Source organism: Penicillium subrubescens, assembly GCF_028828155.1.
Source record: "Penicillium subrubescens strain IBT 31985 chromosome Unknown utg000001l_segment0_segment0, whole genome shotgun sequence".
In the NCBI taxonomy this organism is placed as follows: Eukaryota; Fungi; Ascomycota; class Eurotiomycetes; order Eurotiales; family Aspergillaceae; genus Penicillium; species Penicillium subrubescens.
The window spans coordinates 167559-193855 of NW_026643151.1; the positions used below are offsets into that span (position 1 = coordinate 167559).

General features: G+C 48.7%; 6 protein-coding genes across 6 annotated transcripts; 3 read left to right on the top strand and 3 right to left on the bottom strand.

Moving 5' to 3' along the window:
• Window positions 1–4070: 4070 nt before the first annotated feature.
• Window positions 4071–6050, top strand: N7473_000035 (uncharacterized protein; the record flags this gene model as incomplete). Its single annotated transcript, XM_057145975.1, has 2 exons — window positions 4071–5488; window positions 6044–6050. 2 exons carry the CDS (start codon window positions 4071–4073, stop codon window positions 6048–6050), a joined length of 1425 nt encoding a protein of 474 aa, XP_057013861.1.
• Window positions 6051–6208: 158 nt separating this feature from the next.
• N7473_000036 (uncharacterized protein) lies at window positions 6209–6799 on the bottom strand (the record flags this gene model as incomplete). Its single annotated transcript, XM_057145976.1, has 1 exon — window positions 6209–6799. The coding sequence occupies one exon, from the start codon at window positions 6797–6799 to the stop codon at window positions 6209–6211; it is 591 nt and encodes a 196-aa protein (XP_057013862.1).
• Window positions 6800–6878: 79 nt separating this feature from the next.
• N7473_000037 (MFS transporter) lies at window positions 6879–8268 on the bottom strand (the record flags this gene model as incomplete). Its single annotated transcript, XM_057145977.1, has 2 exons — window positions 6879–7712; window positions 7846–8268. The coding sequence occupies 2 exons, from the start codon at window positions 8266–8268 to the stop codon at window positions 6879–6881; spliced, it is 1257 nt and encodes a 418-aa protein (XP_057013863.1).
• Window positions 8269–11191: 2923 nt separating this feature from the next.
• On the top strand, window positions 11192–12712 carry N7473_000038 (alpha-L-arabinofuranosidase B; the record flags this gene model as incomplete). The annotated part of the gene is made up of 1 exon (XM_057145978.1): window positions 11192–12712. The coding sequence occupies one exon, from the start codon at window positions 11192–11194 to the stop codon at window positions 12710–12712; it is 1521 nt and encodes a 506-aa protein (XP_057013864.1).
• Window positions 12713–19853: 7141 nt separating this feature from the next.
• Window positions 19854–21715, top strand: N7473_000039 (uncharacterized protein; the record flags this gene model as incomplete). Its single annotated transcript, XM_057145979.1, has 5 exons — window positions 19854–20233; window positions 20278–20462; window positions 20513–20650; window positions 20840–21104; window positions 21154–21715. The coding sequence occupies 5 exons, from the start codon at window positions 19854–19856 to the stop codon at window positions 21713–21715; spliced, it is 1530 nt and encodes a 509-aa protein (XP_057013865.1).
• Window positions 21716–22605: 890 nt separating this feature from the next.
• Window positions 22606–23815, bottom strand: N7473_000040 (ribonuclease H family protein; the record flags this gene model as incomplete). The annotated part of the gene is made up of 2 exons (XM_057145980.1): window positions 22606–23174; window positions 23266–23815. The coding sequence occupies 2 exons, from the start codon at window positions 23813–23815 to the stop codon at window positions 22606–22608; spliced, it is 1119 nt and encodes a 372-aa protein (XP_057013866.1).
• Window positions 23816–26297: the final 2482 nt, after the last annotated feature.

Sequence of the window (26297 nt, forward strand, 5' to 3'; positions counted from 1 at the left end):
GATCACTATCACAATGATAGTATGTCCTTGCTGGGTAGTGGCTGCTAGCTCCCCTTGGAAATTGAGTAGAGTTCTACGGCGAGAAAAATCACTGTGCCGTCCGCTTGACGTCTATATTGTACTGCGTCATCGACTTGAGATCGACAAAAATCGAGTTAATTTCTGGGCAGCATCGTGAGAGATCTCAAATTTAAACGTGGACAGCCATATATGTAGAGGATATCAGTGTATCGAGTGTCCCCCGTTTGGATCCTCCAGGGACGCCAAGTAGCGGGACAGCGACGGATATCCTATCGCAAACAAAGCCAGCCGCTTTCTCCTCGGCAATACTGTCGCTCACAGCCGACTCTACGCCTGACATCTGACGCATGCAGGGGATCTGACATGGTTCGCATGGCCTGAACGTAAGAATGGGACGAAAATGCGGGGCGCAGAAACAAATATCTAAAGTAGAGAACCTGAACAACAGGAGCCGCGCCAAGACCTAGTTAGCAGTCCGACAAGTGGTATTTCTCTCCTATCGCACTTCTGGCAAGGCCCAGGTGAACAGTTCCCCAACCCCTGTTGACCAGCTAATGGTTCCGACCAAGAATAAGGTTCCTATTGTACTTCTGAGAGGACACTAGTAATAAAATCCCAAATATGTGTTACGTATAACCGTTGTCTGGGCGGTTCAATTCCCTACAGTTAGACGTCAGTCACTCTTCCATTCTAGGTAGGAAATTCAAAATGCAAGTAAATAATCATTTAGTCTAAATTTCAGCTAACTCCTGGTATTTCTACCCTTCCCAGTATCCCCTTGACCCATAGCAGTTGACTGCGTTGCTCATAGTGCCATCGTTTGAAATCAGCATGGTCGAGGACCCAGTTGTATGCGTCTCTGAGTAATCCAACCTTATCTGCCACGATACGATTCTGGTCATGACGAGGATTGGCCATCTGCAAATCCCGTAGGCAGGCTCGGTGTGTTTCATGAATGCTCTATAGAAATCAGGAACATGCAATTAGTACCGATTCTCCTCGCATGGCTACTTCAAGACGTACCATTGGGGAGTTGAAACTGTGCAGTGATCTTGAAGTCTAGAGTTTGAGCCACTAATAGATGTTGTAGAAGCCATGGGCATGGTGAGATAAGTGAGATAGGTTTGGATAGTGGACGACGTAAAGGACAAGACGAAGGCCGACCGCCTTACCCCTTTCTCAGGTGGCCCTTCAACCTTTAACAACCATATCAGGGGAGGGTTGAAAATAAGTCTTGCTGACCAGTAGCCTGTTCAGTCTGTATTGAGCATTAATTAATTCGCCATCGCATAACAAGTCCTTATCAAGCTCATTGTTTTGAACGGCTAGATATCTCCAGTACCATACAGACGATGATATTTGAGGTGGCGTAATGAAGTGTCGTCTGTATTAGCGATAGAGCGAATCCAGCCTGGCGATTCTGTAAAGCACGATACACGCTATATTGACAAGTATTTTCGGATAGATCCCCAATATGTACTAGTTTAGCCCCTGCCCTGAGAGGGGTAAACTGATTTGAAGTCCTCTAGCGCTGTACAGACGGTGTGATTGAAATCGAATCTATGTGATCTGGGAACGGTTCCTTGTTCATCTTGTCAGCCAAACACGTCTCGCACAAGAGTTGAGCCTTTAAACCTGGAGAAAGAGCGCTTACTGATGACTCGATCCCTTTGACCTCGAGGGTTTGCAGGGTTTGTCGTCTTCTTTGGCCCTGCATGAAGCAGGCCGGTGATTTCCTGCCAGGTCTAGGCCTTGTTCCTTTCCTTTGTGCTTCAGGGCCTTATAGACCCTGTTCTGTTCCCTTCTGCTTCTTCTTCTCTTAGTCGTCTTCGTCTTCATGTTCTAGATAGACCAATTGACTCAGTCTCCCTCTCTCTCTCTCTCTCTCTCTTCGCTTCCTGTGCCAGCAGTGCCGTGGGCGCTGTCAAGACAGAACCTTTTGGGTAACGCATCAGATCATGTTAATCCCATAAGCGGACAGCAACGCTCGGGGGATTGCTGCTTGAAGCCTTTCTAGTGACACTGGTTGCCCTCGTGTTCGGGGTGGGGACAGATGGACAAATGGACACATGTTGAAGGCTCCCGTCCGACAGGTCGCCGGAGTCACTCGACCTACTCAGTTATTCGTTTATCGTGACTGTTGCAAAGTTTGTGGGATCGGCTCTCGTCCTATGAGTTATCATATTAGCCAAGCTCCGTGTATCTATGCCGTGCTTTGGGAGTACAGCGACATGCGATGTTAAATACTTGACGCCGCCAACGTTTGCTCTGCTTCCGTCAGGACAGCAATTTCCGCTATAAGGTCTAGAATAAAGTAGCCAGAGAAGCTTCACATTATCCGATGATCCTCAGATCATTCTTGAACAGATTTGAGACTAATACGGCTACACCATACAAAGAGTTGGCTTCTTCCTAACACCACTTTGCAAAGCAGAATTTTTTGCACAGTTCAATGTGCATTTCATCGCCATTTACTGACAGTGCTCACGGCACTGCTGGCACAGGAAGCGAAGAGAGAAGGGAGACTGAGTCAATTGGTCTATCGGAACAGGAAGACGAAGACGACTAAGAAAGGAAGAAGAAGCAGAAGGGAACAGAACAGGGTCTATAAGGCCCTGAAGCACAAAGGAAAGGAACAAGGCCTGGTCCTGACAGGAAAACCCCGGCCTGCTTCATGCAGGGCCAAAGAAGATGACAAACCCTGCAAGTCCTATCGAGGTCAAAGGGATCGAGTCATCATTACAAAGGCAAAAAGTACATCCGTTGCGCTATGTAATCGTGCTCAACATAGACCTTTTGAAGTGGCAGAAAGTAGCGGTGAGGAAGGGTGGTCACAGACTTTTTGGGTACCACTATATATGTAGGGTAAGACTCCAGGGACCTCCCCAGTTATATTTCTGGCCACATCGGATTATTTTTTGGTTGCGATTGCGCATAGCAATGCGCATGATCTAAATTCAGCATTTGCACAGACTCAATTTCTACAATGCGCATTCTACATTGACATGTTTTTCTTTTTCGACGATTTTTTCAGAAAGGTCTTATCGCACACACCGTCCGTAAAAACTAGCCGGGGACCTATATGGTGACCGCAGTTTTACCAGGGCGGTTAACGTGCCATTTTTGTCTTCATAATCGTTGTAGCTAGGATACTTGCCTGGGATTTAATTAAGTATTAGTAAACGGTATTCAACGGTGGAAAGATATAATCAAATGGTAGTTGTTTGAATAATCAAATGACTGGCCAGTTTCTGTTACGATATACCTGACATGAGTTATCCACAAATTCCAGTAACTCAGGCTACTAGGACCCTGGCAATCCGCTAAGCTTTCGGTGGAGGTTCACTGGGGCTTCGCTGCTAGTATGTGTACGAACTCCTGCAAGGAAGGCCCTTGTAGAGGTTACACAAGCCTCGTGTTTTCCCCGCTCTTGCGACCATCTGCCCAAATACCCGAGGATTTCCCCTTCCGTTACGGAGTTCACTGTGCTTGAATCAATGGAGGCCTTTTCAGGGGTTGTAAAACGGTGACCCCGAAAAAGCTATCTCGAACAGCCGCCTGGAGAAACGCGACTCTCTCATGCTACTAAACTCTTACGTAAGGGAACCAAACCTCCGTCCCTACGTCCCATTGATTCTTCGCCATCACACTCTGAAATGAGATTATGCTATATAAATGACTTCTTTGGATCCCTCTGGAATGAAATTAATTAAGCTTTCTTTTGCTTTATAACACGAACAGTCTTTCTAGTCTCAGGAAAATCGGCCAAATGCACGGAGATAGATCGACCTTACCTGGGGAAGAAGCCTGCCGGGGCAGACCCCGGGACTTCCCCCGTGTGTTACCGGGCAAACACACGGAGACGATCGCGCCTGTAACGTAGCAGGTACCGGTCCGGTACTTCCCCCGCAGGTCACTTTTGGTTTGGAACATTGCTCGAGTAGTAGGGATATTCGATTTCCTATTTTATAGTCAGATAGCTCCCTTCTCACATCCGAAGTATTTCAGATAAGGAAAATATCCGTGAGCTTCTAGTTCCAGTGGAAAAAATGGCCAGGTCTTTGAAGTCTTTAGGTCGAGCCGCCGTTGCTGCACTTAGTCTTGTCAGCTTTATTCCAATCACCGCCAACGCCACGGCAGCTGAGTCCCAGAAGCCAAGAAGCCTATTGGTGCCTTCGGTCCCCAGCCCTATTGCTCAGTCTAATAACTACATCGTGAATGTTCGCACAGACAATGACACGCAATGGCAACCAGTCGAGCTCTACTGGACCCGGGTCATGGTGGCCAATGTGACGACTGGTGCAGCAATATATCACAACTCAAGCGTGGGAACATTCGACTTTGACGGTATCGTCAACATCAGTATTGAACCCAGCCGGGACACTTTCCCCTCTGTCGACTCCGTTAGAATCCGCCCGTTGTCTTATAACATTCCGTGGAAGCTCGACGGGCGCACCATTTTGCTTACAATTTCGAAGCCTACGAACTTGGTTGTGGAAGTTAACGGTGATGTCTTCCAAGTCCTCCACCTTTTCCTTAACAAGATGGACACTGGCGCTCCTCATCATGAGAAAAACAAAACCGTCACCTCGTTTAGCCCCGGTTACCATAAACTCAACGAGACATACAAAATATCATCCGGAGAGACTGTGTATCTCGCTCCCGGCGCCGTCATCCAGGGATCGTTCGTATTCCTCCACGCCGAGGAGGCTCGTCTAATAGGACATGGTATTATCTACGGGAGCACCCTTAATGCCGTGAATGTGAGTTTTTCCAACAACATCGTCGTCGACGGCCCCACCGTTCTCAGCCCCCTCCACGCATCCGTTGGTGTCGGCTCTAGCCGTAATGTTTTGGTCCGCAACCTCCGGGTCATCAGCTCCGGCCAGTGGGGCGATGGCATCGACACATGGTGCAGCCACAACATCATTTACGAGAAGCTATTCATGCGAACTGCGGATGATTGTTTGGCTTTCTATCTGTCGTCGTCAGGCTACAGTGGCAATAGCCAGAATATCACCGTTCGGGACTCGGCCGTGTGGGCAGATGTGGCACATCCCCTCAATGTTGGCGGCTTTGGAGGAAACGAGACCATGTCTGACGTGACGTTCGACAACATCGACATTCTCGACCAGCACGAGCCGCAAATCTACTATCAAGGCTGTATGGCCATGAGTACTAGCAACGGCAATATTGTGAAAAACGTGCTCTTTAGCAATATTAATGTCGAAAGTTTCCGCCTAGGTATGCTGTTCAGCTTTAAAGTGGCATACAATCCCAAGTATGACTCTTATGCTGGTGGAACTTTGTCTAACATTACGGTGCGAAATGTTGAATACAACGGCTCGGACAGCAATCTGTCTATCTTGTCAGGTTTTGACAAGGATTCACAAATTGAATTTGTCAGCTTCGAAGGATTGAAGGTTAATGGCAAGCTTATTTGGTCAGGAATGGAAAAGGCACCATGGTATGCTGTCTCTGATTATGTGCCTGCGTGGGTTGGTGCCCATGTGGTAAATGTTACTTGGTCACAATGAAGTCTGCATCCCAGTCACTTATATTTATCTCTCCTCTTTGAGGTTTTGAGTGTGGTTTTACCGAGGCCTGACTGAGGTGCATATATTTAGTATCGCCTCGCTAGCAAGACGTTCCTAAAGGGGAATGGTGTGATTTGGGACCGTTGCTGCTCAGGAATGAAACCGCAACACCGGAAATAATTCCCGCACCATCATACGAAGTTCCAAGTAGATTGGAAATAAACTTGGACTTCATGCTTTATATATAGCCTCTTTATATGCCTCTGGAAATAAAAAGAAGCTTCCTTTTGCCTTACAACAGTTACGAATAGGACTTTCGGAGCTGCGATCACAAAGACGAGTGAGAGACGCCGTCCACATGGCGGAAAGGGGCTGTACCGGTAGGTACTTTAAGGGATATCTCTACGTATCCTGGACTTTTTATTCTAGCTTTAGTACTCATTTCACTACGCTTGGATTCATATGACTTATCATGCTTTGTACAGCTACTAAATCTTTACCCTGCGTACATACTTAATCACAGGGGTAGTTTTAAAGCCATCAATTCTTACAGAGACCGAAAGGGTTGAAAGGAGAGTAGAAAATTTCTAAAAAGTGTTCAATTTGACTCATTTCTCGAGATCTCCGCGCACAATCGACCGGAAAACGCTTCATGCCAGTTGATTTTCGATGATGACCGCATGCTCAACTCGTATATCAGGATGACGAATTACTTCTTCATCACTGGACTGCACCAGTATTCCCATGCGTGATGGTCGCATGGAAGATCCACGCCGAAGTACACTTCGCACAGGATCCCAGAGGGTGAAGAGCGGCAGGATGAGCGCGGAATAAAAAAGAGCAGCTGGCAAGATAAGTGACTTTTGGATCGAAGTAGCATTCTCGATCCCATCTTGGACAGCAGGGAAGATCGCACCACCGACCATTAATGAGATCTGGGAGGCGGAACATAGGTGAATACGACCGCCCTGACAGCGAAGTGCCATACCAAATATAGTCGGGAAAATCGCAGCTAGAAAGATGTAGTTGAGGTAAAATGGCGCCAGAAATGATTTCGTATTGAGAACAATTGACACAATCCAAGTGACGGAGGCGCCGATAGTCGAAAAACCGAGAAGCTGCTCGGGCTTAACAGGAGTCGTAAGGAAGATCACTCCAGCCATGACACGGCCTAGAATGACAAGGCCATCTGTCGCTACGAGTAGCAAAATACTTGACTGTTGCTGACATGCTCCAGCCATTGTGATATCAAAGCAGAGGTCATTGGGGATATAGTTTCCCGAGCTCCCAACGATACACATTGTGCAGCAGCAGCGGCAATCATAGTAAAGGCAGGCACTGAAATAGATAGGCCGCCGATTGTATACTGGGAGGTGCGGCTGTTAGGCCCCAGGTATTCTCGAGCTCATTCATTGTCACCTCTGGCAACGGATAGTAGTAGAAGAATCCTGCCAAGGCGATAGAGAACATTGCAACGGCCAGGTATGTCCACTGTGCGTCAACTGGGCTGCTGATGCGCGTCTTCTGGAACAGAATGAGATTTGAAAGGAGGAGCGCTGCCACGCTGCCCACGCCCCGGAGCGCCTGGGCGAGATTCTGGCGACCTTCTGGGCGCTGGGAGAGTCCACAGAGGATGATGAACGGATTCGCTGAAATCTGAAGAGTAGAAAGTCCCAGGGTGGCAATATAGTTGGAGACAATAATCCCCAGAACGATCCCAAAATCGCAGATGGCCAGAAGACCAGAGACCCGATTGCAAATATACATAATCCGGTAATGATGGTGATTTTGAAACCAAATTTGGTAAGGAGGTAGGTAATATGAGAAAGCGGGAGGCCCACAGAAGTAAGCCATAAAATAGACGCAATGAAGGGCGACCGTTTGGCCAGTAGTCATATTGACAAGTGCTTGGAACTTGGTATTGAGTGTCCCGAGCATTCCGTATGCAAAACTCCAGGGGAAAAATAGGATAGTGACTGCCAACAGTGGCAAGAGTGATTCACGGTCCAATAGAGCCGTCAGGGGCTTTGAATGTCTCGTGGGACCAATATATGGCATGAACTTTTGTGTTGGCATTTGGCTGGAGACATGAACTTCGTTGGTGGGTAGAAAGAAACCAGGAGCTGGCTGAGGATTTGGGGGTGAGCCCAGCTCCTGCAACCCGATATTATGAGCCTCCCCTTGCCCCGAAACCGAGCTTTGGGATGTTAAGAGGTCAAAACGAATTTGAAAGAGGGCGTTGGATTTTGTTTGATAATTTCGTCGCGGATTTCCATTGGCTGCATACCATGCTGCTGTCCGAGTTTGTATTTCCTGCTGCTTTGGAGTCGAGGGAACCGAAGAATCTTGGGGCAAGGCGGACCAAAAGCGGTTTGAGTACCGGACTACATGCACAAATGATCCCGACGTTCACCTCAACAGTTGACCACATGCATGGTGGTGCGGCGTACCAGAAAATACTTTCTTGCGCGTAATGCAGTCCTTCAGCGCCGCTCAAGGCTTCAAGGCGAGCGGTAGATGCTTCTTGCAAATAGGCAATCTGCATCACATCAACAACAGTTACGAAACCCCCTAAAGCAAAACTTGCTATCAGAATGATCCTCTGTTTTGGCGGAAGGGCGAGGCCGGTCAAAAGAGGCATAGGCAAAAATAAAATGATCAAATCTGTGAGAATATTCACAGGAGCAGAGACCAGATATAACGTAACCATCAATGCACAACTTGCTGTCTTGGGACAAGTTGAATATCTCCGGTATTGGTCGGCATTGGAAGATGCACATCAGAGTGAACACGAGGCCGGCCAGGTTTACCTGTACCAATTATGCGGTTGTGGAAAGGTGGAAGAAATTGGTCGTCTTAGCCAGGCGGCGATAGAGCAGAAGAATGGAGGTTTTCGTGGCCATAAGTGCAGGATTCTAGTTTCAAGAAGCTCATTAGATCGCTGGCGCGGATAATCCTCCACGTGGGTCAACTAAAATAAAGAACAGCGAATGCATATGTGCTTCGAGAAAGCCAGCACTCCAGTTATTGGAAACCCAAGGCCTTTGGGTTGTACCAATTATGACAGACGCCGAGAGGCCAATCGCAAAGAGCTAGTAATAAGAATCAGGAGCAAGTTCCGATTGTTTTTCATGGAGGAAGAGTGTATATACACCCAGCCAGAATCAAGCAATAATCGTCACTGCCAAGGAGTCGCAAGACGAAACCACGAGTAATAACCCGTAAAATCACAGCTACCGTTGACAGGCTGGTCACCACTCCAATCACCACGCGAACGACGGTCCGGTATCACCGCGCCCATCGCTCACTCTTCTTGAGGACGAGGTTGACAGTGAGGCGCTTTAAGGGTAATGCAAATGCGTGAAGAGAAGAACAGTTTCAAAGAATCAAACAAGATCAAGGAACATTCCTTGTCGTGCCCCGTAGATCTGAAAAATTAACCCATCGTGTGCTTAGAACTGAGACTTATCTTGGGTAAGGTTTGACCAAACCGAGATAGCAACTAGTCCAGAACCTCACTTTTGCAAAGTGGCGGATGGTAACCCAAGTTGAGGCAAGCCACCTTAGCTCAACATGGATCATTCAGCTATCAAGTTTGTGGGAGAAATGAGCGTGTACGGGCCGAGGATCTTCGGCTCCTTCGTTTATTGAATGCGGAGCAATCTGCACTGAAATTGCGGCCAGTCATGAGACAGCACTCCGTGTTCGATTGACTCCAATTCAGGATCACCATACCGACACATCCCTCACTTGTAGCTTCAGGGGTTGGGCGTCTTAGTGTTTTCTTCGTGCAGCACGGTTGAGGAGCTTTGCCGGAAGATTCGTGTCAGAAGAGTACGATGCGGCTATATATCTAGCTACCCCACACACTGCTGAATAGTAACACCCGAAATACAGTAGATGCGTATATGGGCTAGGCAAAACCGTAGGGGGGACGAGGACGGGGAGGTGACGAGGGAAGGGAGGAGGGGTAAGAGAAGGGGCAGGGGTAATAGGGACATTGGTCAAGGGCACGCCGCTGATGTAGGCATTAAAAGTGTTGTTGGACCACAATATCCAGGTCATTGCGAAGGGCAGCGAGAGCTCCTAGCTGGCGGGGCGTGAGGCCGGTGTTCTGGCGTCGGTGATTGTCAAGGAAGGCTGCTATTGGGCTAGATATTTTCTGCCCCTCAAGAGCTCTGGCAGTAGCTGTAGTCATTGCCTCCTGTAGTGCAGCCTGTAGAGGACCAACAGGTTAGTTATCATGCCGTGCCACGTTGTTGACGCGTGATCGTTGCCAGCGGGAGTCAGGCAACCAACGGAGATGAAGCTGTACCTTTCCGAGGCAAGACGCCTGGATTGAGAGTCTGGTCTGAAGATTCAAGAGAATATGGCCTTGGGCGATAAGGCGCTCCATTTGTGATGTTATCCTCAAGGCCCTTCTGGAGCACGCCTGAGTATACCGAAACGCACGTGACTCCACAGGCGGGGTGCTGCTCGAGGTGCAGAATGGTTGGCTTTCAGTTGCCCCTCAGCCCGTTGCGGCCTTCAGGTACTTGAGGCCGGTAACAGCAGGCCCAACATATACACAGCTCGGTCATTACACTCCTATCCCAAGACCTTGGCTTTGACGCCTGCCCGTTCCCGTTACAACTCATTTTACAACCTGGAAGTAGCGCCGCTGTCGTCATCTTGCCCTATTCAGACTGATCGGGTTGCTATGTAATAGTAGAGGGTATATGCAGAGCAGTATCTGAACTCAAGCTTCGCATTTGGGACTGGTTAGGTCAGTCTCCGTATCGGGAAAAACGGAAGAACTCCGGTGGCACAGGATAGGATCGTTCGTTAGCACTGCTTTACCCCGCAAAACCCCCGAGAGATGCGCGCCGAAATCCTTCAGGTTCCTAGTGCCATTCTATAGACATGGAGCTACCCATATGACCCCCCACCCCCCCCCCAACGCTCCCTAGTGCTTACAAAATCATGACGCCTTGCGGGGTCTCCCTCTGTGCGGCAGCAAGCCCGAGGAAATTTACCCTACTGGTGGCCCTCATTTAAAGTACCTATGCGCCTGCCAGCTTAAGTTGATTCCGTTTTGGTCCAAGGCAGCTGATACTTTAATGTGAGAAGCTTCGGTCTTTCTGTTTTTACTTCTGCGTATAAGTTAGTGCAAGATCTTGAAAGTAGTCTTATTGTCTGGGGTTCGTCATTTACTTGTAGATCTTGATCAGATGTTCTTTCGTTCTTTAGGAAGATACGTCGATGGTATAGATGAGGTTGTCTATTATCGACGTATAGCCCAACATGGTGAAAATTATTTCAGTGTTGGTTTGTTTCCAAGTCGGTTAATTCCAAGGCTAAATGCATGTCTCAGATGGACGACTGGATACCGGAGTTTGCCCCCATTCTCGAGCCACTAATAAAACTATACCTAAATGCTAACGGAGAAGAATTTTGTACTATGTCAATAGCGGGTAATTTGCTCGCTCTGGGAAATGGGAAACATGAACAGCACCCCCAAAACTATAAAGGGGTCGACACGACTGAGCATGTCATTCTAACCTGCCACATACTTTCTTCTATTGCAGCGAAGTTTAGCTATCTCTTGGCCACGATCACAACGCTCATCAACGTGCTGTCATAGGACTGTCAACATGTTTCCACAACTTAACCGTAACTATGCTTGGGCTATTGCTCTCAGCCTTGTGGCCAGGAGTTCCCATGTGTCTGCTGGACCCTGTGATATCTACTCCTCCGGCGGCACGCCCTGTGTTGCCGCCCACGGTACCACTCGTGCACTTTATAACTCCTATGCTGGTCCATTGTATCAAGTCAAACGTGGATCAGACGGTGCTACAAATGACATTGCGCCACTTCACGCCGGCGGCGTTGCCAATGCCGCTCATCAAGACACCTTCTGTGCTGGGACGACATGCCTCATCACAATCATTTATGACCAGTCCGGCCACGGAAATCACCTTAGCCAGGCCTCTCCAGGTTACTTTATTGGCCCAGACTCACATGGGTACGACAATCTGGCGAGCGCTATCGGTGCCCCTGTGACACTGAATGGCGAGAAAGCCTACGGCGTCTTTATCTCTCCTGGCACAGGCTACAGGAACAATGCGGCTAAGGATACAGCTACCGGTGATGAAGCAGAGGGCCTGTATGCAGTCTTTGATGGCACTCATTATAATAATCGTTGTTGCTTCGACTATGGCAACGCCGAAGTCAGCGGTAATGATACAGGCAACGGCCATATGGAGGCTATCTATTTTGGAGACCTTACGGCCTATGGTACCGGCGCTGGCAGCGGCCCATGGATTATGGCAGACCTTGAGAATGGTCTTTTCTCTGGCTTCAACGCAAAAAATAACGCAGGGGACCCATCTATCATCTACCGGTTTGTTAGCGCAGCCGTCAAGGGAGGGGCCAATAAATGGGCAATCCGTGGTGGGAATGCGGCTTCTGGCCCGCTATCGACCTTCTACAATGGTACACGCCCTAACGCTCGAGGATACAATCCTATGAGTAAAGAAGGTGCTATCATTCTCGGTATCGGTGGTGATAACAGCCACGGTTCCCAGGGCACGTTCTACGAGGGCGTTATGACTTCCGGCTACCCGTCCGATGAGACGGAAAATGCCGTGCAAGCTAATATTGTAGCTGCTAAGTACACTATCGCGCCGCTGACTGGTGGCCCAGAATTGACTGTAGGCTCGTCAATTTCGCTGCGCGCCACTACAGCATGCTGCACAACGCGTTACGTTACCCACACTGGCTCCACTGTGAACACCCAGGTTGTCTCATCGTCTAGTCCGGGGGCCCTTAAGAAGCAGGCTAGCTGGATAGTTCGCACTGGTCTTGCTAATAGCGAGTGCTTCTCCTTCGAGTCCGTTGATACTCCTAGCAGCTTCCTCATACACGACAATTTCGTATTTGTTCTCAGGTCCAACGACGGTACGAAGGCGCTCCACGAGGCCGCCACGTTCTGCCCACAACCTGGTCTGAACGGCAAAGGCAACTCGATTCGATCATGGAGCTATCCCACCCGCTATTTCCGTCACTACAATAATGTGCTCTATGCTGCGAGCAATGGAGGCGTCCATAAGTTCGACAACCCCGCGTCGTTCAATGATGATGTTAGCTGGGTGGTTAGTGCTGGCTTTGCTTAAGATCCATACACTATCCCATGGGGATATGGACAATGGTCCCGTTGGATCCATTTATCCACTGTACAGCCCAATTAGAGTGTCCATTTACTTGTTACGAAGTAGACAATGATCCAATCAAGAAGGCGGTGAGGATGATTCTGCCAGGTGTATTTAGACTGCTTCTATTCCAAACATTGCTACACTGGCACAAATGGAGACGAACGAGGTATTTTGGCCCAAACGGGGGCACCTGCGGTCTGAACCCTGGCGATGTAGGCCTCCTTGACGGACGGCTACAGCGCTGTGAGGGCTGCAGGCGGGTTCCGCGGTGGGCGGGAAGAAACCGTCGCAGAGAGAGCCCGGCTCTCCCTCGAAACGGCGATGTTCTTTTCGAGGGAGGGGAAGGCCAGGCGATATTTGTGTGCGATGTCTAGCACGGAATATCGTGGGCCCGACGCAAGGGACTCTCACGCAAGTCCTGAATAGAACCTATCATGAAAAGTTAAGATAGTGAATCACCGGGCGGTGAACCGGCGCCACATCTTTCTTTGTCAATTAGACACAAGACTCCACCTGCATGCACAATTCATTTTCACTCGCAGATCCATGGCATGTCTTAACTTCATATCAATTAACTTCATGAAGCTTGTACGGCACTAGATAGACAGCAACTACTCATGTATGGCCTATGATTCACTCTAGTGGGCCACAAAGGATTATTATCAGTGCAGAGTATAGTTACAGTACACCGGTCCCTTTCGTTGAAGTTTGACTGTTGACTATGGTAGTTTATTAAACAAAGCTTGATTTGTATGATTTCCAAAGGTGAGACAATATTTATGTTTCATAAATGAATCAAGTTGATTTCCAAGCAACTTCATGCTTCAGAAGAGGATTTGCGAAATGTTGCGGTCTGGTTCCTGATCTGTACCAGCCTCAAATCACGACAGTAAATGGATACTGCACGAATATGTGCGCGGTTCCTATGTCTTCGACTGTGAGCTTCCACATGCGTATGTCCCACCGAGATAGAAGCTACAACTCCATGTCGGACTTCCACAAGCATGATACATCGGTATTTGTCTCATTGATAGTACTGTCGGCGGTCTACGAACGGCACAAGAGTTTCTCATAATGGTCTGATAAGGGCAACTACGCAGACAGTTGAGAAACTCACCGCAGAATAGATGACACCAAAGCGATCCCTGGTATCTAACATCCATGAGCTCTGACCAGTAATCGCGCGGATAATAGGCCCCTGTAAAAAATACTCACTCTCTTTGGCAACCCGGTTAAGGCACCAGGGGAAGCCATGACAAGCCGTACACAAAATGTACAGTCAGGATCTCAGAAATCCTGACGGATAAGAAACTTAAGACTCAATCAACAACTTGTGCGCAGGAGCGAAGAACCTCCAGCGTTCCCTGCAGTGGAAGCCGGACGAAGCGACAGATTGGGTCACTCCACAAGCACCGAGTCAGATGCCGAGAGGAATCGAAAGGTGCCGGATCAGCATGGGTGAAGGTACGCTCTCGGTTGGACCTTTGAATTACCGAGAAACTGATATGGTGTCACTTGGCAGGGTCTCTAAACTAAACACAGCACGGGTTACCAGACTTACCGATGTGACAACACTGATCAACCCGCTGGTGTAACTAATAACTAGGTCAGCATTGAAGCTTAATTCTTCACCAAAGCATAATCCACCCTGATCCTTCGACTTTCAAGATAAAAAGTGATATTTTATAGGGCACCCGCGGACGGGAATGCGACCGAGCAAGGTGAAAGATTGGAAGACTAAAGCCCTGGTGGTGTTTTCTTATCGCAGCTGATACGCTGCAAGACCAGTGGCCGCGCTGTAGGCTCCTTTCCTCGATGAGGAATTTTGCTGTATGCGACGAGATATTCAATAGTGCTGAGCTGCGGCTGCTCAAAGTTGTAGGTGTCGAGAAACGCGTCGTGTCATCAGCGTGCCAGCAAAGCCGGTAGCGATACCAGGCATCTCAACTGCCAGGTTGCCGGTGTGAGTAGCTTTCTAATGTCCAGAATGCGATCTGTCGCGATTGTCGATCGCGCTATGACTTTATTTTTGGGATAGTGATGCCTGGTTGGGACGTTGGTTAGGAATACATCGTTCAGGAACCAAGCTGAGTACTCGGCCGCGTCTCGTTCAGCCGGGCTACCGCTGCTGCGTTGAAGTTTTGAACCGCAGAACTTCGATGTGCTTCCGAAGCTCATAATCATATGATGATTTCCACAAACGGTGGCAGTGTATTGGTCGTTAGTCTTCCCTTGAGGGAGTGGCCTGAACTATTTCTTATCAGCAAGAATTTAAATCTCGCTCACATTCAATCAGCCAGAACTCATACCGTCATATTCTCATCGAATGATAGCCATGTCGACTTTTTGGCCTGAAGCCTGCATCGTACTAAGGATCTGGGACACACGGAGCAACTTCGGTTTGATGAGGGGTCGGACGGTCGAATAGGCAAAGGACATTCCTAGAGCTAAGTCAACAGCATCGGGAATGAGGCGAATATAATAGGAAGATAGCGATACCCAAGGTTTAGGCTGCGAATGGCAGACCGCATGGGACACCGAACGCGGCTGTCGTAACGGGGGCGGGACTGTTGTACCCGGCTCAAGGCTGTTGCGGAAGGAAAGGGAGACTAGTACCAATTGAAAACCCGACGTTCTCCCTCATCTCGCCGGCCAGGGGAAAATGTTAGTCTGGCAGTCACCAGTGTCCTTAATGATTCTGGACTCACAACTCAATAATAAAGACAGGGCCGTATTTGTGCGTGGCTATGTTCATCCGAATTAGTTGCCAGTCGGATGGGTTGTGAGATTTAAACAAGGTAGTTTAGGGGGCTAGATAAAGTTACACAGTGGAATTAGCGCGGTTGGAGCATGTCGTCGATGTGTGGATACGGGCCAGCAAGCCTGTGTCACCCTCAGTATCAGCTTCACATCAAGCAAGCAGAGTGGCGAGTAACGTACCCATACGCAATTTTCCTGATCGTCAGACGACCTGGTGAAGGAGGAGCTGCGGCTGGATCAGCAAATCGTAGATAAACATCATTAGGTGCAAAAGGACCAAATGTCACGGTGTATTAACCTTTTTAGAGGCAGGCTGCGGTCTGCGCACGTCATGTCAGAGAGACGGACGGATGACAAGATGCACAGCTAGTCTTTGCGCGGCCGATGGTATTTATAGGCGCCGCTCAACCTGTTCTTTGCAACATGCCAACGTCAAAGTATGTTTAGCACCTCATACTTTATCGGCCTTACTTTCATGGGTGTGCATTGCGGTTTTGACTGCAGGCAGGCTAAGATGGAGTGGCCAGGATCGCCTTTATGAGTTCGTTCATGCATGCTGAAAACTGTGTGTCAACAGTTGATAAACGACGACTCTCAATGGTCGCAAACACTCCTCCAACCGAGCTTTTTGTTGTCATCGCAGCGGCGACTCAATGGCCGCACTCGCAACATCGGAGTTACATTTACGTTCAACGACTATTACATGCTTGTGGTGCAGGCTATCACATCCAGGCAGTACATTTTGCGATTCCGCCAATTTTGGACTCCTTGGTGTTAATTTGCGGTCGTGATTCCTTCCAGCATTAGGGACCACAACAGATACTTTACTAAGGTAGGATCCATTATATTTTCGCACCGCGAATGATATTGGCTCCGATATTTTGAATGGCTCGCATGTTTCTTTTCTTGTGTTGGATAATACGCGGATTCGTGGGTGCACGATACTTTCATCCGTTTTACCCTGAGTGCGCTAGTATATCTTACCCTTCGCAACTTGAGCGCATTATATATTATTTAACATCAACACTTCGAAATGGCCGCAGGTGCCCGGGAATATGCAGGACTGCGTTTTTGCAAAATCCTTTGCCTTGTTAAACAACTTTCTTTGGCCTGAACAACCCCAATTGAGACCGAAGAAAAATAAAAATCTATCTGGAACATTTTGAAATCGTGTGGTGGTCGATGCTGACTGAAACAACGCTTATTCCAGTAACATTGGCGTTTCAACCGAACGCATTAGGTTTTGGCATATTGGTTGCCTCTTCCATTCGGGTCACGCGTCCGAATCCTCCACGCATCGTCATTGGCGAAAGCTACTTGGATTTTTTGCTTGATCAGCCCCCTCACATGGTTTTACCCATTCGGTGTTCAGTTCAGTCTTCACTTCCCGTGTCGTGTTATCTATTGCACAATATGATTGCAAAAACCAGGTTTGCCCGGGTAGAGAGGGATCGCGTCACGTCTCCTGGATGCACAGGTGTCTCCGAACTTCCGCCGATCGCCGCTAGCGCTCGGTATTGACGTAACGCGTCACCAAAAAAAAATCTTCATACCTCCTGCTCTCAGCCGTTTGCTTCTGAAGGCAACCTAGTTCAAATATCGGACAAGCCTGTTTTTACCTCTTCGACCGGCAAGCCATCGGACGTCAGCTGTCCACGGAAACAAGGGTCGTATGCAGAGCTAGTCCGATCAAGAGTAGCGACGTACCGATTGCGGCCCCCCTGTCGTCCATGCGTGGCATAATGAGCTTTGAGGGTATCGCGACGCGAGAAGCTGCGCCCCCGGAATTCAGCAAGAGTGAGGTTTTCCAGCCATGTGGCCGGACAGATGACGCCGAAGGCCTTTGAAATATCGAAAGCGACCTTTACACCCCGCAACACTGCATTTGAATTGTCGCCACTGAAACCGCCATGGTATGCTGTTGTGACTGTGACTCGAGTATCCCTGGTTGCCACAGACGAGGCGTGTGAGTTCTTCAAAGTCGTGCCAGGAGGTCAACCTCCACTCACTGTCGGGCGTCTCACCAAATATGTCAATATCGCTCCTATTCAGGATGGTTACACTGCATGATTCGGCAGTAGGCTTTCTCGCAAAGACTTCAACTCCAGGCTCTAGGTCAGAGTCGTCGCCTCTGAGCCAATCCAGATTCTGATGCTGAGCTTGCCTAGCAGATGCATAAATTGAAAATTCCATGCTGGACGAGACAGTGCCTAAGAAGCCGATCCAATGTACTGCTACTTGGCTGTTACCAGCTTGGAGAACAGGCCATTGACAGGGGTCTTGCAAAGGGTAGGAAAGGTTCCATTCTACAGGGCTCGTTCAGTGATGTGCTTGATTCAATCACTCTATGCAGAGTAGACCGTGACTACTTAATCGTGTGGTAGTCTCTATCCTCGGCCGATGGGTGTGCTGTCTTAACCTGTGAATGCATTTGGCTGATGGGTAGATTCCAAAAAATCTGGAGACACGAACGTCAGTCCTCGAAAGGTTAGGAGATATACATGAAAGGCAAGTCAGCATGATAGAGTATTGAACAAGTTAGGAAGAGGTAACAACTAGCGAGTGCTGTACTGTGCGGGATGTGCAAATCTTGCAAGTAGATCGGCTTTCCTAACACCTTGAACCGCATACGGAATCTGATTCAACCGGCTTCATTCAAGAGTAGCTGCGTGAGCGTGAGCGGGGAAGATGATCATTTCACTGGCGAATTAGTCCGTTGATCCACTTTAAGCAGCAGTCCACAGACGACGATGATGAATCCATTTATTCTGACTTCTCGCGAGTTGAATTATAAACCACAGCCCACTAGGCTATGTAGGTACGGATTCGTATTTTGGCCTTAACAACTTCGCGAACGATATGCAGGATTCGACAACAAAATATGTTTCTGTCTAAAGGTACTATATACCACGCTCCTAAGCGAACTTAATGCCTCGCCGAGGTTTTTCGCGGCCTGTTAGCCATAGTTTGTTCTCATGCTGCCTTCATGGCTCACGGCTTTGAAACCTGTTACGGTCAAAGCTGAACCAAAAGAATTTGCTGTACCATTCAACGATGCAACAGAAACTGGAAAAAAGAAAGAAGAAGTGGAGGGGATCGAAAGATCCTTCTTAAATACACTTGGCAGAACCCACCTTACCGCCTTCCTGATTAGCCTTCCCTCCGATCTCATGTTGCCTCTTGTCTGTTCTGTAACAAAACCGTTGTGATGATTTGGCGAAGTCTACGACAGTATCCACTGTCTTGGTCCGCGTAGTATTATTAATCATACAGCGTGCCTCTTCTTTAGGTCCTCCCAACAAGTTTGACACGTTTTCAGCGCCTCTGTTGGTGGGAACGGAGCATACAATCTGAGATTATTCATCAACTTTAAGCCCGAAGTAGGGCGCTCTATACGGATGTTCCCGTGGTAGGGTGTATAATCTCGTAATAGTGTTTTGCGCGCGATAGCGTAGACGAAGACGAGTTAGTTGTACGTGTATCTCTACGTCTGGCGTTGCTGTGTATTTACGGGGTTCGGGACCTTATCCCATTGATCTACGATTATGCACCGAATTGGTGTAGTTTCGAGAGAAGGGTTTCCCCAAGCGAGCTGCTTAGTACATTCTCATTCTGTTATAGATAGTCTCTTGGAGCTAAACAGGCAATTGAAGAAGTTATACGGAAAAGTCAATGCTCAATGCCAATGTTTAAGAGGTTGAGGCGATGTGATGTGGACAATGCAGACAGCCAATGAAGAAATAGCCGTCGGATATTTGTGCGGAAGGTATCTTTGTGAGTCTCGCGTTCTGGAAGAAGCATTAGGTACGCCCCACTTAGTTCCGGCGTTCCGGTCAACTGCAGGAACAGGAGCGGCGAATTGCAATTTTCCGGGGTGAACTATACCCCGCATTTTATTCCCAAGAATACTACCGACGCCCTTTTTTGTGCGGCTGTTGACTTGCGGAATACGAGAATGACTTTTGATAAAGCATAAATACCCTGGTCCTTGCCAGCACTCAATGTATTCAACCTCGCAATCACTAAACACTGGGAGGTTGTCACTCGCCGGATTTCCATTTTGACATACACCAACATGCTGATCATCTCAATTTTGGTGGTGCTCGGGGCAATGGCCTCAGCAGTCCGCTCAATGGCCATAAATAACACATTGCATTCTCGATCAGCACGCAAGTATAGCTTCTCCCATTCCTTTCACATTTGTTAACATATTCCAGATGGCTATCCACCTGCACTTGTAATTTCAGGAGCAGCCTTGACCTCCAAGTGGTTCGAAGGGAGTAACTACGTGCAAGTCATTGAGATGACTGTTACCAATAATCACCAGCATAACTCTCTTACTATGGCCGATACACTCAACATCACTGCAGTTTCAAGCAGCTTCGATTTAGTAAAAGCTGGTACCCTCACCCGTCTTCATCCTGGTCAGTCCGCAATCGTTCAGATTGGAGTTAAAAACAAGGCGGGAGTGGCGGCTGGTACATCCTGCAGCGGCGTTGTCACTGCCACTTGGGGAACTGCATATGGGCCCCCAATAACCTCTACCGAGACCGTTTCTGGAAGTTGTGGATTCGGCGACTATACAGCAGACGCAAATAGTTTATCGCTGCACAGGAGTCCGGATTGGTTCAACGAAGCTAAGTTTGGAATCTTCATTCACTGGGGCCTATATTCAGCTCCAGCCTATGGAAGTGTTGCTCCCAATGAAGACTATGCCGAATGGTAAGGCACGCGCAACAACTTTAGAAATATACTAATTGTCTTAGGTATTGGAAAAGAATGAACGACCCGACTTTTAAAACTCAGACATATCAATATCACAACGCAACCTATGGCAAGAACTTCACATATGACGACTTTATTTCTAACTTTACCGCCACCAACTTCAATGCCGAAAGTTGGGTTAATCTCATTGCTGCGGCAGGTGCGCAGTACATGGTTCCTGTAACCAGTATGTTGCTTTCGTATACTGCCAAAATGAAAAGAACTAATGCTATATAGAGCATCATGATGGTTTCGCCCTTTTCGATTTCCCAGCTAGCATCAGCCAGCGATCTTCCGTCCATTATGGCCCAAAGAGAGATTTTATTGGGGAGCTTTTCCAAGCTGCAAAAAAATATCAACCGCAAATTCGCCGCGGTACATATTTTTCACTTCCTGAGTGGTACAAGTATGTTTCCTCCAACATCCCTCCCCATTATTTATACTAATACACCTAGTCCACTATATAAGACTTATGCATATAGAAGTGGTGGCGGTTTCCCTGGAGGTAGCTCCTCTCTTCCAAAGCTACTACCCTGTCAAGGTTAAATGCCAATATTTTTCTAGGACCACCTACTAATCCATACACGGGAGCTGTGGAAACCTACACTGGTTTTGTCAACGTCAGCGATTTCATCCAGGACATTCAACTTCCTCAACAAAATGTGCTTGCATATAACTACGATACGGAAATTATGTGGTGTGATATTGCCGGCAGCGCTAACAACGCAACCATTTTTGCCTCGAAGTGGATCAACTGGGCCCGCGATCAAGGCCGCCAAGTGACCTTCAATTCTCGCTGCGGTATTGCAGGTGACTTTGATACGCCAGAGTAAGTCCAGCCTCCACATATCGAAACTGTCAATCTAAAGTCTCCCTAGATATCGCACCAATGGTGGAACTGTTCCCCGCAAGTGGGAAACCAACCGTGGCATGGATCCTTTCTCTTTTGGATACAACTACCGGACCCCTGACTCGCGCTATCTAACCGGAAAGGACATCGTTCAGACTTTAGTCGACACCGTCAGCAAAAATGGCAATTTCCTCCTCGACATCGGACCAAAGAACGATGGTTCGATCCCCGCCATCATGCAACAAGGCCTCCAGGATGCCGGCAAATGGATCCACGCCCATGCAGAAAGCATTTTCAAAACACGATACTGGTCCGTAACTCCAGGCCTGAACAACTGGCGCTACACCACAACTCAAAATGCCTTTTACATCCACTACCTTACAACGCCTTCCGGTACAATTACGACACCAGATATCATCCCGTACTTGCCTGGTGATACGGTGACTATTTTAGGAGGAAGCATGGATGGTACTGCGGTTCCAGTTACGTGGAATAGCGACGGAACACTTTCCTTGTCGGTGTCGAGTGCTTTACAAGCTTCGGATAAGTTTGTTTGGACTTTCAAACTGGCATATACCAGTACCTGGTAGACTGCGACCGGGATATTGAGAGCGAGAGATGTGGTGTGGTTAGGCTGTCATATGGGGGCAGATGCTCATGAGGATCTTGGAAAGACCCTCGCCTTTGGGGGCAAATTAGCGGTGCATTGGTTCCGAGCTTTCCCTAATGGGCGGGTGAAATATTCTCATCCTTCTCCTCCTTCGCAGCTTCCATTTCCTCATGAGTAAAGAACTTCCCAAGAAGCTTCGCCTCCTTCTCTTCCATATCAAATCTTGAAGTGCAAAGAAACATCATACACCCTTCAATCATCTGCGATTTTATTCTTCCTCGAAGATAATGACAGACATCACGAGCAGTATTAAAGAGCCGTTCAACGCCTGCACCTGTTGCTGGGAAGGTGCATCCCACGCAAGCGCAGCGATTGCTGGAAAGCGAGTTTGGTGCTCTCTCCAGAACGCAAGAGGCGTAATAAAATAGTATCTATCAACCAGCTAGTATATTTTAGCGAAGTCTTAGTTTAAACGTACCGCTATCAAGGTATTGGGTCATTTCGTCAGTAGCTGCATTTGGTTGTGCCACACTTTCATCTACATCTTATCAAGCTTCGAGCTCAGCGGAGCTGCTGAGTGAGACGTATCTGAAGACTGGTTGAGACTTGAAAGTTGCTCTTGATATGGAATGAGAGCCTGTTGGAAGGATTTACGATAGGTATCGCGCCATTTCGGATCCCAATCTTTTGCAAGGAAGAATTTGAACTTATTCACTAGTGCCAGCATCGTCCTGACTGCGTAGATGTGCCCCTTAAATATAATCAGTTTGAGAGTAGTACTCATCAAGCTTCGTCCGACCAGCTTCTAGTGCATAAGCCATTTGTTCCTTCCATAGAGCGCGCTGTCGTCGTAGCTGTTTCATTGACTTCTCAAGGTTTGCATTTCTCCCAAGCCTGTTCCCACTCGTTTTTCATCGCTCGGCGAATGGTAGACTTGGCGGTTGCTATGAGTGTCCATAAAGAGTCGGGTTCTGGCGGCGGTTCAGCGTTCGCTCTTGCGTTCGGAACAGACTCGGCGGCCTCTTTCGCGGCTTGATCGGCAGCCTCGTTTCCAGGCACTCCGACATGTGCCGAGATCCATCGAAACTGCATCTCCCATCCTTGTCTTCGGCGCTCGTCAAGCGCTCGTACCGCCTCGGCCAGAATGTATTGTCCAGACGTGTGTTTGGGGTTCAGGATGGCTTGGATGGCAGCTTGGTTGTCGGTGAATATAACGGCGCGCTTGTTCGGGGGAACGCATGCTGGTAGTGTATCGAGTATTATCTGCAATTCTAGGACTAATCCTTTAAGCTCTGCCGCGTACACCGTCAAAGTGCAGGATGTCCCCATGTATTGAGTTCGGTTCGTATAGAGTCCGTTAACCTGCGGTGCGGGTATTACAGCAGCCGCTCCGACGTGGCCGTTGATGCAACTCCCATCGGTGTAGATGCGTAGTATTTCTGGTGTCGTGTCCTTTGACTGCTTCCTCGGCGGATTCGTTGATGTGGGTAAATGGTGGGGTCCACCATGGTGGTACTACATGCGGTATACGTTTCTCCAGTAGTTCGAGCCGCACGCCGTGCTTAGTCTCTAATATCCTCGAGAGACGGTCGAAGGCGCTCTGTTCGCTGCGTCTTTGGAGGGGCCTTCCAGGCTCGTCCCTGCCAGCCTCGGTTGAGGCCATATCGTCGTATAGTGGTGTTGTTCTAATGCCCATTGTGGCTTCCACCGCGTTTTGCTCGAGTTGCAGTTGTACCGGGGGTAGATGAAATCCGACGTCCACTGCTGCACCGGCCGTTGTCCGGAAGCCTCCTGGAATGATCTGAGCTGCCCGTCTCTGGATCCTCTGGATAGTCCTTATCATTGCGCCTCCTCTTGTTGCGTAGCTCTTTCCAAAGATGTGCCACGCCAGCATCCATAAAGCATCTGGGGTACGATCATTGCGCGGTATACATGCCGGGGATTGATGGCCCGCGTGCCCCATGTTGACGAGGCCAGTGCTGATACAGCCGAGAGTCGCTTCGTCGCTCCCGTTTTTACCTTCTCGCGGTGGTAGTCCCAACGAAGCTTGGTGTCCACTTGGATCCCCAGATAGCGGCATGACGCGGAGGCCTTAATAGTAGCGTGTGGTAGACGCAGATCATGTGTGCAATTCTTTTTGGGGTCTCCCGTGAAATGGACTATTTCGTACTTTGCCTGCGCAAACTGGGAACCGTGCTTGACAGCCCATTGTTCGGTTTTCCGGTAGATTCCACAGATCTATTACATGACTGGCCTTGTACCGTTCTATATACGTCTACTATGAACGGTGAGCCACACAAGACGGAAGACGCTCTTCCTCAATCTACGAGGGCTCCAAACCGTTCTGCCAATCATCATGGAGTTGTCCGCTGCCAGCATTGAGTAACCTTTTGTGAAGCGTAAGCGATCATGAGCACCCATTTAGATTAGATATGGACATGTGTAGCCCCAAACAAGAGGCTACTGCAGATATGGGCCATGCCGCCCCGAGAGAAAACTCCCGGGAGAGTTGGCAATTGAGAAGCAACTCTTATGCCTATCTTGAGACTGCGTAGAGTTTCTTTTCAGTAGGGTACTATGAAGATGTGAACAAAAATTTTTTTCGGGTAGATCGTCTCGGAAAATAAATATCCTTTCTTGGAAACTTCGAAACAAAACCCTTTTTTCGAGAGGAGAAATTTTTTTGAGAGAATCCTCTTGAGAGGAAAATAGTCCTGTGAGACCGACCAGAGAACAGAAGGCAGACAAGAAGAGGTACGTGATGAGAGATTGTTCTTCGAGTCGAAGACCTCCTATAACGGTCATCCTAAGCCTAACTCGGCATTAGAAAAGAAGTGGGGCCAGCCAATAGTGTTACGCGGAAGGCACAACCGCTGCAGAGGTGGATTCAGCGATTTAGTCCCAGCTTCCAGTGGGGGGATTCCATTGGCTCATTGTGTTCATTGCCTGGTGAAGTGGGTCACTGTAGAGATACAACTACCGCAGTGGCCTCCTATTTGGAAGTGCTCGCTGTGGCAAAACGCCCTGCGGACACTAACCGTGACTGAATCTCGTGCTAGAGGATCTTGATATTCTGGGAGTGCCAGGGGTGCCGGAGGTTTTGCCTATTCAACCATCATATTGATGAGTTGCTTGAATCCAATTTCAGAGATCCAGCGCGTAGCGGTTGAAGACCAAGATCTTCTGCGACGGCTGATGCTTAGTTAATTGATCGTTAATTGACCACCGTCTTATTTCCTGCCCTCGGTTGCATTGCTCATCTTGATACAAACGACCATTGGAGCTTCAACGCAAAGGTCAATGGAAGAGAACGGCTGCCGGTGAAACCGCACTTGAATTTTCAATCACAAGTGAGGTGTTTTAAACGGACCTTGCAAAATCTAGTGAAAGCTGCTAGTTAAACAGTCACCGCAAAATCATCTGCATTTCAGTTTTTGATCCCAAAGAAAGGGGGTTTCCCATTTTCAAACGTAGTAGTGTTCTGCTATCGCCTTTGATCAAGGTTAGCGACGCAAAATAACCGTGACCTGGTCGAATTCCCTGACCTTCCACGACCAATCTCCGCCACGCTCCAACCTGAGTCGACTGAAGCAGCTGTTGGAGCGTGCATCAACTAAACTTTCTATGCCATTGAACCTGCTCAATCTTGTTCTGAAGTAATGAAAAACTTAGAGAGGCCTTCGATGGGGCAGGCAGCATCGTTTGTCGCTACAAGGACACTATTGACACCTTCGTGGTTTCGGTTGGTCTTGCTTCTAACGTGAGGAGGACGTGGTCCATGGTGGGGGAGAACCTGATATCCCCACGGGTTAACTTGGCAGCAGCGAAGACTTGAGTGTTTCTAAGGTCGGCAGATAAGTATGTAAATTCCCCGACCGGAAGGAACCCGGCGAAGGCGACACGGGCGGCCGCGGCAAAATTTTAAGGTCATTTTTCTGGGCCTCTGAGAGCCTTAGCGATTGGGCAGGGGGGTGTGAGATATTCCTCGAAAGGGTTATAACTGAGGCGCGTGAAATTGTGGGTTGCGAACCCGCTTTCGGTGGGGTGGTTGTAGCCGGCGAGCGCGATCGACCATGCGACGAAAATGCTTTGCGTGGAGGTCAAAAATTGTATCAGGCAGACCGTTGTCGATATGATACGCCCGGAGAGCCGACAGCTCAGACATAGCTGAATCGGGCTTCACAGGTGGGAAGCTACCCGCGCCCAGCAGGTGTTCCGTTAGCCAAGTGCATATCGCGGAGGCTGTGGCTGCACTCCCATAAGAGCGCAGGTACGGGCATACGAGTGTTATGCAGAGCGATATCCTCTTCTGGTGCCCTCTGCGAGGTCATTCCAAACCACCTTTGCATGGCCAGCGTTCACGAAAATAGGCTGTCGAGAGAACCAGGCTAGCGGAGCAAGGGAAAGCAGCTCGTCCACTGTGGGCAAACGTCAGCAATGTTTCCATAATCGGAACGGGATAGTGCATCAGCTAGCAGTTTCTGCGATGAAGGTAGCCAGTGTGGCTGGACTTCGATGTCAAGGGCGGCTGCTATGCTGAAAAGCATTGGCAGTTGGCGATG